The sequence below is a fragment of the Camelus bactrianus genome, chromosome X (assembly GCF_048773025.1).
Source record: "Camelus bactrianus isolate YW-2024 breed Bactrian camel chromosome X, ASM4877302v1, whole genome shotgun sequence".
NCBI classification, from domain to species: Eukaryota; Metazoa; Chordata; class Mammalia; order Artiodactyla; family Camelidae; genus Camelus; species Camelus bactrianus.
The window spans coordinates 10,594,592-10,607,492 of NC_133575.1; the positions used below are offsets into that span (position 1 = coordinate 10,594,592).

At 35.4% G+C, this 12,901-nt stretch overlaps 1 protein-coding gene across 3 annotated transcripts in view; it reads left to right on the forward strand.

Moving 5' to 3' along the window:
• The first annotated feature begins 6,643 nt into the window (after positions 1-6,643).
• The window catches only part of GLRA2 (glycine receptor alpha 2), a 172,554-nt gene continuing 166,296 nt past the window's right edge, over positions 6,644-12,901 (forward strand). For 2 of the 3 annotated variants that reach the window (XM_074359731.1, XM_074359732.1), the window contains exons 1-2: positions 6,644-6,711; positions 8,854-8,987. In XM_074359731.1, coding sequence (XP_074215832.1) covers positions 6,644-6,711; positions 8,854-8,987 — 202 coding nt within the window. Of the gene's footprint in view, positions 6,712-7,774; positions 7,795-8,853; positions 8,988-12,901 lie in introns of those variants that run through there. The other variant, XM_074359733.1, reaches the window with a different exon arrangement.

Sequence of the window (12,901 nt, forward strand, 5' to 3'; positions counted from 1 at the left end):
AAAAAAAAATTACAGCAAGAGTATCATGATAATGAACGTGATGTCATGTAGTTTTCATGTGAGTTGCAGAGCCAAACTGAGGAGATTCTATGACAAGTGGCACTGCAGCAGTCACTCTCCTTGTTATTCATTATTTCCCTTCTGAGAATTGTGGCACAGGAGAAACCTTTCCGATAACATTCAAGTGGGATTCTATTTGATTTAGCCTCCAAATTATTGTTTGCCTACTTGATGTTTATGAAAAGAAATGCTGCATTTCTCACATTAGCCAACAGAGAAGCAATCATTTGTGTGAATCATCACTGGAAATAGAAATTGTTTCAAGTGCTGGACACATTTGTGGTCTGCGAGCATTGAACACTAATGAGCAGAAGAATTCCAGTCCTAAAATGATTTTTTCTGACTTTAAGTAATTTAATCCAGAAATGCTCTGGACAGACATCCAATTCCCTGCACGGAGTCTGAAAGAGCAGTGATTCCACATTTAGACTTCATGGCCTTGAAGCTCGCCTCTCTGCATGCTGAACATCTTTATTCATTCCACAAGATAAAGAGAGAAGCAAGCCGGATTTCTAAAAATTAAAGAGAATAAATGCAGAGTGACATCAGCTCTTTAGGCTTCCTTGCTCTGTGGACAATGCTGGCCATTTAAAACAACTTAAAATTCCTCAGTACTAGAGCTTGCAGAATTCTGTACAAATCAACATGCAGGAACTATGCTTCACTTCTAACCTTCCTTTACAAACTCCTGTCTTCCTATCAACTTAATCCAACGGAGTGGGCTCCACAGTGTGCCTTTTATTTCCAGTATAACCATTACAAGGAGATAAAGGACGTATGGGCCAACGAGTGGCCATGAAAGTTGAGAGCCAACTGTTGACTCTGCAGTGTTAGCTTAGTGATCTAGGATTTAAGAGATAGACTCTACCTGACTCCTGAGGTATCATATGCCATCAAAAAACAGCAATCACTAATCATTAATCTCACAAGTTACACATTTTAACAAATATAATGACCATACATCCTCATGTCAGAGGGTTTTCTCACCCAGAAATCCATTCTAACCTAGGGCCCTAGAGTGAGAAGAGGCAGGAGAATTTCTCCTGAAATTCAGAAGGTGCATTTTATCCAGATGAAATGGGCTTTAGCATGCTCTGTGAGGAAACATCCTCAAGCGACTCAAGATTTGGTGAAACAACTTCTTGCCCCCTCTAATTTGCCTCAAACCGCTATTTCTCACATGGTATCAATTATAAATTAATAAGTCCTTTCTCAATCTCTACCTCATCTTTTCAAATGAAGGAGAGAATGGCCATATTTCAGGAGGACCATCTCTCTGCAGGAGGACCCACAGAGTTCACAAGGAGTCCTGATGCAGGATATTGATGTATTAGTCATCTTTCAAATCTTTTCCTAAGAAAATTGACTTTGAGACTTTTAATCATGGGCTTTCCACTTGTCGTTGTGTGTATGAATATAACGGAGACCAAAATGCCATCAAGAAAGGGGTATTTACTGCAATGGAATCATAAACATAGTTATTGAAAAATAGTTGTGGGTTTTCAGTGACTTGAAAAATATCAGTCATATATATGATGAGATATAAGTCTGTTCACAAGGTAGTAAATATAGAAAGTATGACTCTGTCACTCAGTAATCATGTGGACTTGGGAGAATTGATTTACTTACATGAACTTTAAATTCCTCACTGGAAAAAAATATGGTGATTAATCATTGTTCTGCCTACCAGAACATAGCATGGATATTTTGAGAACTATAAAGCATGATGTATATGTTAGAGATTTATCAGTGTCAGTAAATAATACTGATGTTCAAATGATACTGTTGTTCCTAAAAATGTCTATTTGTTTATATCTATTTCAATTTTTTAAAATGTAGCATCATATAGACCAAAGATTGTGTATTGATCTCTATGATGTCAGAGGATGGGTCAGAATCTTCCCATTTCTCTGATGAGTACAAAATAAGGGTGCCACATGCCTCAACCAGCTCTAATTTAGTGAATTAGAAGCATAGGTGGATTCGACTTCAGGATTCCATTGCATTGCAAATAAGACCTTTTTCAAGCTCCTGAGACTTACTGTCCTTGAAAGTGGAATTGTCCAAGGGACAGAGTGAAAATGTGAGTTTTAGCAGTCAGTAGACACTGAGATTAAGAGCCTAAAACACATAGTCAGCTATGAATTCCTAAGACTTTCAAAAGTATTCTGTATTTTATGTAGCAATATTACATCTGTATTTTATATATTATGAAAATGAGGCTCAGTGGGATTAAATGACTTTCCCAAGGTCATATAATTGATCAGTGTTAAAGGCGGTATGTGAATTAAGGACATCAGATTCATAGTCTCCTATTTGTATTTTCATCTCGTGCTATAGATTCCTGAGCCACTAAGCTGGGTTTCCTTTCCAATAATTGTAGTTCTCAACTTGTTAATTCCTTAACAAGTAATTTTTGACAGAAATAAACATATTTCAGTATATAGTTTTATTTAAGCAGCACTTCTGAGTGCATTTTAAAAACTGCATTCTAATCACCATCAATACCATTATGATTACTGTCATTAAAATTGAATGTATGGATATACAATGGTGGACAAAAACAGATGCTGTCTCTGTTCATTACAAAGCTCCTTATCTAAGCAATTAATCACACACATGTATACACGCAACAGTGACAAGTTCTTTGAATCAAAGGTGCTGAATACTAAGGGAGCCTGTAATAGGGAGAGTTGATAGAGTCATGCAGGTCAGGGAAGTCTTTCTTAAGGAAATAATACTTAAGCAGAGATTTGAAAAATAAGCTCATGTTAACAAGAAAAAATGGGAGGCATGAGCACTCTCTGAGATTAAGCAATATGGAAAACACAAAGGACTGAAAAAAGACCAATACGGCTAGAGGGCAAGGAATGAGATGAAGGACAATGTAGGCATGGGCCAGACCATGTGGAACCTTTAGGTCATGTTAAGTAGTTTTCTTGTCCTACCCAAAGATCAGTAGAGAGTCATCATGTTAATTAGAAGGCATGACATAATCAGATTTTGTTTTTTGGACAATCATTCTGGCTGCGGTGTAAGGATGAGGTGAAGGAGCATCTGCTATTGTTCCAGGTAGAGCAGTAAGGTAACTATTGCTACAATACAAGCAAGAGATGAGGATAGCTCAACTACGGCTGGGGAGGTTGAGAGGGAGAGAAGTGGACAGATTTGGGAAATATTTGAGAGAGAAAATCAACAGGGCTCAGTAAAGAACTGAATATGGCAGGTGACAGACAGGGAGTCTTAGAGATGATGCCTTGGCTTCTGGTTGGTGACAGTGAAACAGGGCACAGTAGAATAGAAACAGGAGTTGAAGTAAGCCGTAAAAGCTGGTTTTGACATGTGGACTTTGTGGGGCTTTTGAGACCATTCAACAGGAAGTGTTTAGGAAGCATTGGAAAGAAATATATTTGTGTGTCATCTGCATAAAAGGAAAATGCCAGTTAGAGATGTGTATAAAACTAAGAGAATATAGTGTGAGAAGATGAGAGGGCCTAGAATATAGACTTTAGAAAACCCAACTTTTATAAGCCAGGTAAAGGACGATATGCCTGCCAAGGGGACATGCTAGGAGGCAAGCCAGAGTGTATTGTGTCACAGGGACAACGGAAGAAGGTGCTTCAAGAGAGCGGAATGGTGGCTTCTAGGGACAGAGGAGATGGGAAAATGAGGAGTTGCTAATCAGTGGGTATAATTTCAGTGATACAAGATGATTAATTTCTAGAGATGCACTCTACAATATCAAGCCTATAGTTAACATTGTATTTTACACTTAAAAATCTATTGAGAGTAGACTTCAAATTAAGTGTTCTTACACAATAAAATAAAAATAAATTTACCAAAAAAGGGGAAAAAAGATCGCTGATGTTAAGTGCCATGGAAATGTCAAGTAAGATGACAACAGAAAAATATCCTTTGGCCTTACATTGGCAGACTTAGTGAGAGCTGTTTCTGTAGACTGACAGAGATGGAATCCAAATTGAGGGGAGATGGGGAGGTTAGGCTAGATCCTCTCCAAAGTTCCTTCTAACTCTAAAATAATAAATGCTGTGATTTCATGCTGCTAGCCAGAGTCTCCCTTTGTCACAGGTTTTCCTACTCACCCTACTCCTGGTTAATAACAAGACTCTGCTGTTGAAAGAAATGATTTGCAAAGACTATATTAATTTAAGCATCATTACAACCTAAAAAAATTTTAGGACAAACCATTTTTATATACTTTTACATATATATTATCTTTTTTGGAGAGAATCTTGAGCACAAAAGAATCTTGAATGATTTTTCCATAGCACCAATTGAAGAAACATATTTCCAGATATTGATTTTATTTTTTGTGTCAGGACTGTAGGGTCTAGTTTCCATGTGGATAAATTTGGAAGTGAACAGATTTGAAGTTGCAGTCCAGGGATGTCTCACACTATACTATACTGTTTTCCTTTTAAATTGAGTCACTTTTTCTGGGCTTTGAGAGTTAAGAGAACACATCCAAAGAACTGATTTTGTATATAAGCAGAATGCTTGGGCACTGCTGCTTTTCATCTAAAGAAAGGTCCTATGTTCTTACTGTCTTGGTTAGACAGAAATCTGATAAAAGGGCATACAGACCACTGCTGCTCAAAGTGTCATCAGTGGATTAGCAACATCAACTCAGTTAGGAACTTGTTAGAAATGCACAATCTCAAGCACCATCTCAGACCTACTAGATCAGAATCTGCATTTCAACAAGATCTTCAGGTGATTATTTTAACATTAAAAGGTAAAAAAGAGCTTCCATTTTTCCTCAGAATCTACTTTTTAAAAATATATAATACTTTGTTATTACTACTCTGCTATGATACTTAAACTGATCCAAGGGCATATTAGTCATTTATGGACTAAAAATTAATCATTTTCTTTTGTTTTAAAATTAAGACCTGCAATAGAATGCCAAGGTGATGAACAAGGTACATTTTACAGACAAAAAATAGGTTACTCACCCAGCTCATGGCAGAAGATGCATTTTTCATTTCCCTTTGCCAGAAGCCGATAATTACTTACATTGAACTATTTACCATTCCTCTTTTTTTATTAATAATCATAATTGTAAGTTTAATTTGAAATAGCAAGGTTATCTGTCATGCTTTTGTACAGGATTTGTAAACTTCTACTATTTTCTGTCTCTTTAGCAATTTAGGAGAAGAACATTTACACTTTATTACCTGACCCTCCCTGGTGATTAATATCTGGCATGGGCAGATGAAATTCAACCTGCAGTCTCACCCTTCCTTGCTCCAGCTCTTACTCGGAGCTCTACTCTAACCTTTAACCAGGGCAGGAAAAGATTGCTACTGCCCCCTGCTGGCCCATTGTATTTTTCCTCCTCTACAAATTCGTGACTTGAAGAGGATGCCCAAGGATTTCGAGTCACTGATGAAAGCTCAGCGAAGGGGCTTTCCCTAGTAAAGAGGTAGAGAGATCCTTTGAGAACAGGCAGCTAAAATCAAACGAAAACACTCAAAGGGTGAGGAAGGTATAAACGGCTTCTAAATTAAATTATCGATTTTCATGTGCCATTTTCTGCACATGGGCTTCTCTATGCCAGGGAAATGTCCCCTCCCCTTCAGCAGAGGATTCCTCTTTTTGCCTCCAGGTTCCACTGACAAGGAGTAGACTACCCACTCCCCTATTATAATTTCGGTACTCTAGATGCTGTTCTCTGCTTCCCCAAATTTTCTTTTCCCACGCCTAGACCTATTCCCTTCTCTTTTCTGCTTCAAACTCCCGTCCCGCCCACTCACCGACAGACTCGCATTTCCAGGAGCTCAGACCCTAGCCTCTTTCACCCTTTCCGTCTACCCTGACCTTTGCTCTTCCTTGGTCATCATCGCACCCCCTTCAGCACCCCTTCGCTGAACAGCCGGTCACTCTTTGCCTTTGAATGGCAGGAATGTCCCCTCTGGAATGCCTCTCCCCGACCCCCGCCCCAAGCGACTGAAAAAGGAAACATGCGCACTTCAGAGCTAGGAGCTGTCCGAGTGCTGAAATTTATAGGCTGGGTAAGATCACGTCTCCGTCTCTTTCTGTAGCCCTCATTCCAGCACAGGATCTCAGCAATTTTGCCCTCTTCTCCCTACCCACTCCAGCGCGCAGAGTCCTTTCTTCTCCTTCATTTACAACTTCTTTTAAAAAGAGAACATTTTCTAGAGAAAAGGGATTTGCTAAATAGAAAGGACATAAAACAAAAGCCACAGCAACCCGACTTCCAGCATGGCATTGTCACCAGCCCCCTTTGCATGGTGATGCGATTAAGGTAGCAGCATTTTTATTATTCAGGAAAAGCAGCTGGGGGATCCATCAGTTCTAAGGCTTTGTCTTCCGTGGGTTAACTGATGGTCCTAAGCCCCGGTTTGACCTGACCATGATGCCTAGTACTGGCACTTTTTGTTTTTTCTCAGCAAACTGTACAAACCCAAATCTCTTTTTGATTTTCAAGGAAACTAGATTCCTGCCAGATTTTGAGTCTGGACAATAAATAGATACTTTGTCCTAGCTTCTTTCTGGAATCATTTCGGGAATATTTTCCACAAGCATCACAGATACAGGAATGAACCGGCAGCTAGTGAACATTTTGACAGCCTTGTTTGCATTTTTCTTAGAGACAAACCACTTCAGGTAGGTGAAACGACTGTGCATGCCGATATTTTCCACATGAAAACTGTTTGAAAGAGAATGTGTCATGCAATTTTTATCTATTTTTCTATGCCCTGGACCATATTATTTTAATTTTATAAAGGAGAGTTAGATCTCTTTTGTTTTTTTAAAAAGCTTAATTATGGTGGGAAGGTGGTAAATTTTCACAAAGGCAAGTTTTATGATGCATAACCCCACTCTATGCATTTCAACACATTTTCACAGCCAATGTGATATTAAGATACTCTGATGAGTTGCATGCTCTTTACATTTCTATATAATGATGATTTCTTTTTGCCTTAAAATTCTTCTGTAAGTCATTTAAAGGGGTTATTGAATGCAATTATTTTTTTCATATGGTGGAAGTGATTGAGTTAATTTGCCAGGAGCACGCTCATTTCATATAAAATATAAAAGAACCCAAATTCTTAGCCAACTTGGGACTTCTATTGTATTTCAGCAACTGGATACATACTATGAGAACTACAATTCAAGAAATTTCTTGAAACATCAAAAACATTTAAAATCTCATTTTACCACTATTCTACTGTTCAATATATTTGGAAACTGATTGACTATCAAAACTGAATATGCCATCTTTGTATTTCTGCATGCATGAGAAATGGACTATGCATAATTAAAATAAGTGAGAAATCATTATTTGCATGCTTGCATTTTCTACTTAATTTCAAACTGTCTAATCAATTGATATCTCAAAATATCAGATTATTACCAGTAAGTGAAATAGCCATTCTAATGGCTAAGAGGTTCTAAGACAGGATAGAGATAGATGTTTATACAACAAAGTGTAGGACTCTTCATTTAATTTTCACCAAATTTTATGGTATTTTTTCACAGAACCAAGAGAAATGGAACATATAGCAATACTGCTATGAGTAATGGGAAAACCCACTATGTTCCTTTCAGGTTCACACCTCCTACTATGATTAAGAAAAACTGTAGGCTGGGTTTTATTAGAATCATCATCATCATCTTCATCACCACCATCATCACCATCATAATCAAATAATACTTGATTAATCAGATGAATCTGCATATGGGAATGTGAGTATTTCTAGGTGACTGTAACAATTTTTAACTCTTCCCAAATGTTTATATCATCTTTTGCACTTACAGTTTATATTACTTCTTTGAAAAACAGGCAAGAATGTAGTATTTTATTAGTGCTAAGAATTAACAAGATTATTTGTTAAACTATTGAAAACAAAGCTTGTAAAAAATATATTTTAAGGAAGAAATCAACGTTCAGTGAACCACTATGCATTATGAAAGAATTCATTTCATTACAAACCAAATACTCTTTTTTATAAGCTCTTTAGGGAAAATGAAAATCTGAGAAACTTTCCAATTATCATTTAGTGGCTTTGATAATGCAAAAGACAAAATGATTTAGAAGTTCTTATTCATGAATACTTTATTGGACAGTCAACAATTTAATTGCTAATATATAAATAACAACTGATAAAGTAAGAGATGTACAGCTATGCTCATTGTTGACCTATTTTGGAATGAAGTTAAATTTCCAAGTGAAAATTTTCTTTTAGACAATACATTGAAAATTATTAATAGCTGATAGCTGGAACAGAATCTAGCAGGTGAGATAGTAAGTAATGGGATAATTAGTTCATGGTTTACTTTGTTCTGCCCATCTTATATATTTCTTATAAAAAGTAGAGGACTTATATTAAGGACTGAAATGTTGGAAGATTATTTTGAAAGTCATGGGGAAATAATTTTAAGACAATCACATAAATTTTAGAAATTATAATCTTCATTTCTCTGACGACTCTAGAAAGAAATAGCTTTAACTACATATCCATAAAATCTACAACCTAAAGCTATGCATGTTGTATCATCTTAAACATCTTACGGCAAAGTTTGGTAACATAGGAGATATGACTCAGGATTTATACCTCTCATCATTCAAAGTTAATTTTAGACCATGTACAAGTTCAGAAGTTGACCAAAGAGTTTAAAATTTTCTTTTTCTTCTTACTAACATATCAAACATATTTCCAAAACATGATGCAAAACATTCTGTGAGCATTAGTTTTCAGGTGATAAGAATGGAATTGTTGCTAAAAGAGTTAATGATGTGTTTAGGGCGGCTTTCTGCAAAGACCATGACTCCCGGTCTGGAAAACAACCTTCACAGACCCTATCTCCTTCAGATTTCTTGGACAAATTAATGGGAAGGACATCAGGATATGATGCAAGAATCAGGCCAAATTTTAAAGGTAGGTTCCACTTAAACTTACATTAATTTAGCCTGTGGGAAATCTAGATGTTTGAATACTCTGAAAAAAAGTTTTCAGGGCTTTTTACTATAAAATGGAAACAGCAGGCACAGCATTCATTTCATTTTGCCATTCTTTTGAACTAGTTGATTTGATAGCTTAAATTTTAGAGGTTGCTTGCCACTTTGAAAAACTTTCCTCATTTGTTTACGTTCCACAAAGAAAACTAATGTCTGAGATTATTGCCACATTCCCTATGTTATCTTAAGTGGGAGTGTGACTAGTAATGAATACAAGAGCAAATGATTGACTGGATTTGTATGAATGGTTACACCAAAATCTTTGGTTTGGGCTTTAAATATCTACTCCCAAAATGAAGTTTAAATCTCAATATATAACATGCCATTTTATAAATTTTCAGGCCTCTCTCATTTTCAAATATTGTGAGAAAAGGCTCTAATTGAATATATTACAAATTTTTGGTTTCTTCTTGCTTAAATATTCTAATAGTTTATTTGGAATTATTTATCTGAAATTAACAAAGAAGATCATAGAATTGTAAAGTGCACATATCAAACAGGCTGGATTAGAAACAAACCAGAAAGTTTGGTGCTTTTATTTGTTTAACACTACAAAAGTGTAATTAATAGTCTGTAGAAACTACTTTTTATCTATTTGATTTATTTTTATTCTGAATCAGAAAAATATTGTAATAGGAAAGAACCAATTATGACTAATTGAATTGTTTTTGATGTTTTAATTTTTAAATACATATTTTAAATAAGTGCATTTTATCTCATAATTTAATTTAAAATCATGTATTGTGAAGTGTTTATGATATTTTATAAAAGGATAAACCTGTAATATTCTAGGTGTTATGTCATAATTCATGCATTGCTTTGGTTTTGCTTATTAGCTATTTAATTGGATTGCTTTCCTTGAGTTTTGATTAATTTTTATTATTGGCAAATATGAGCATGAAAACCAAATTCTAAATTCATTTCTTCTTTAAATGCTGCACCTCTGAATATACCCAGCTAAGAGCACATTTTATAAAGAAACGTCAGAATTTTGACAAACCAAGTGTTTTTGATTTATAGAGTATTTCCAAAAGGGACAATAGAACTAAGTTCAAAGGTCGATTTTCCTGAAAACCATTTTCCTACTTATCCCATTTCATATTAATTCTGTGGTCGTTGCTTTGGAAGTCAATATTTGAAATAAAATCCTATGAGTAACAAGCCGAGAATCAGCTTTCAATGGGACTGCTCACTTGCACATTTATTCACTGAGCCATTCATTCAATAACTTTTGAGTCTGAACTACATGCAAAACACTAACTACCACATGCTTTGAAAACTTCAGAGATGAAACAGATCTGGGTGCTACCACCAAAAATTTCAGTGGAGAGAGATGTTACATAAATTCTTATATAATAGTATATAATATTTGATAGAAATAATTAAGTAGTTAATAGTTAACTAACATTAGGAAGTACAGATAAAACACTACAGGTTTCCAACAAAAGTAGAAATGATTTCCTATTAAGCTATTTATGGAAAGCTTCATAGAGAAGGTCCAGAGATGGAAAATTGTTTCAAGTTTATGAGCATCTTGTTTAATAGTAGCCATTATTCATCATTTCATAGAAATAATTAAAAAGGAAGAAAAGTGCAAAGAGTAATAAAATAAACACCCATGTTGCCATTGCTACTTTAAGTGACCACATAGGAAGAGCAATAATTTCCACACATAGCTTTTTTTCTGATTCTTCTGGGGATGTCACCCTTTGGAAATCACATTTCTCACAATTCTAAAGAATGAATAAATGAGGAGAATATCAAGTATAGCAAAGCATGGCCATGTTTTTGAGATCTACCCAGTACTTAAAGACCTGAGTACAGTACATTTTAAAGACTTATAAAGGGGAAATGGGTGAATATAATTTAAGACTCTAACATGAATGAACTTTACTGACTTCTGTCTCCCTCTCCCTTTAACTCCCCACTTCAATGAACCCTGATACTCTTTCATGAATTTTAACTCCATAGACCATTTATATCAGATCAATTACTTAACAGCTCCACAATTATCTTAACAGTGAGAATCTTGGCTTTTTCTGGATGTAAAACATTCCCTATTATTTCAGACTAAAATGATTTTCCCTCCTTGATGTTCCCATGGAACTTTATATGTCTTAAACAGTTCCTTCGCATATTTATGTTTTATCAACCCACTCCCACACTAAATCTGAAAGGGAAGGGAGGTACATTACTTTATATATTTATAATATATAAAATATATATATACACAAAGAGGTCATCCTTTTCTCCAGAATGAGGAAATAAGGACCAAGAAAGAAAGGAAAATGCAGGTCAGTTATGAAGATTATTGCTTCCAAAATTCCAATTTTCCAATTGTAGTAGAACTTGAGGGTGGGAACATTTTTTAAAATTGAAGTATAGCTGATTTACAATATTGTGTTAGTTTCAGGCGTACGGCACAGTTATTTAGGGGTTTTTTGCAGATTATATTTTATTATAGGTTATTACAAGATATTGGGAAGGGATGGGAACTTTTGAGGGACCATCCAGTGGTCATAGTGGCTAGCAAAGATGATTTTTAGCTGAGCTGAGGAGAGAAATAAAAGAAAGATAATAGGAAACTTGTAACAGCAAAGCGGCTAGGAAGACTACAGTTCTTACTGCAGTTTATTAGCAATGTATCAATGAGAAATTTTATATAGTAGGTAGAAACAAAGGGTGATTAGGATATGTGACTGTATCTGAAATAGTGATAGGCTCCCTGTAAATGCCAAAAAACAAATTAGAATAATAAACATGCTGATGATGATGACAATGATGTTGAAAATAATAATAATGGTGATTAATAAGAAGACAAAAGGGCAAATTTTGACCACAAGAATAAAAGAGCCAAATACGGGCTGTTGTGATAAAGGGAATGGCTTTTCTAGAAGTCTTATTAAATATTAGCACACTTTTGTTTTCCTTGCTGCCATGTGTTGGCAAGGGAAAAGAAATGTATATGCATAATTTTTCTTATTGGAAGGAATTTTTCCTGCATACTTTCCAGTCAGTAAAATATTTCCTGTCTACTCCATAACCCTGGTGGGCTCAGAAAGATGTCATAATGGGCATATATACAAGAAGGTAGATGGATGTAAGTTAGAAAAGGGAACCAGAAATGATTCAGACTTAGACTCTGTAACTGAGAGCCATTCTTAGAAACTATAGGAAAAAAATAGCTTTTCTGATGCGCTGAAGCACAAGTGTATAAACAAAGTCATGAGTCAGAGTTGTCAATTGCATTCTATCTATGAGATCCATAGAGACTTGGGTCAGATCTCGTCAAAACATAAGTTTTCAAAATCCCCAGTTCAGATAAAAACACAAGCTCTATCCATTCACAATCACCTGTTTTTGAAACCATGGTAAATGCTGATTCTATGTCAACAGAGAAGCTTCTTTTCCCACTTGGGTGATTTGTCTCATTGTCAGTTGATTTATCACAGTGTTATTCCATCATCCTAACAGATATTCCTTTGTCAGTATTACTGTATCTTGAAAATGCCACTTTAAACATTAAGCTTTTAAAGAAGCCAAATGAAATGCTCAAACCTGGGCAAAATGCATTAGTTCTGATTCTCTCTCTTTGAAACAAAACCTTTATCAATTTTAATGAAATTTTCTTTGAAAATAAAATTAACTTAAAGTTATATCCTAAGTTTCATCTCAATGTGAATAAATACATTTCACCAGAACATTCATTTTGGGATAAGATCTGGAATAGATAATGCCAGGAGATAATTATTCACTCCACTTCTTTGGGCATGCCCTGCACACTGATTTTTTTCCCATGTCTGGAGACCTAAATTTGAAAGTGTGATGTGTGAC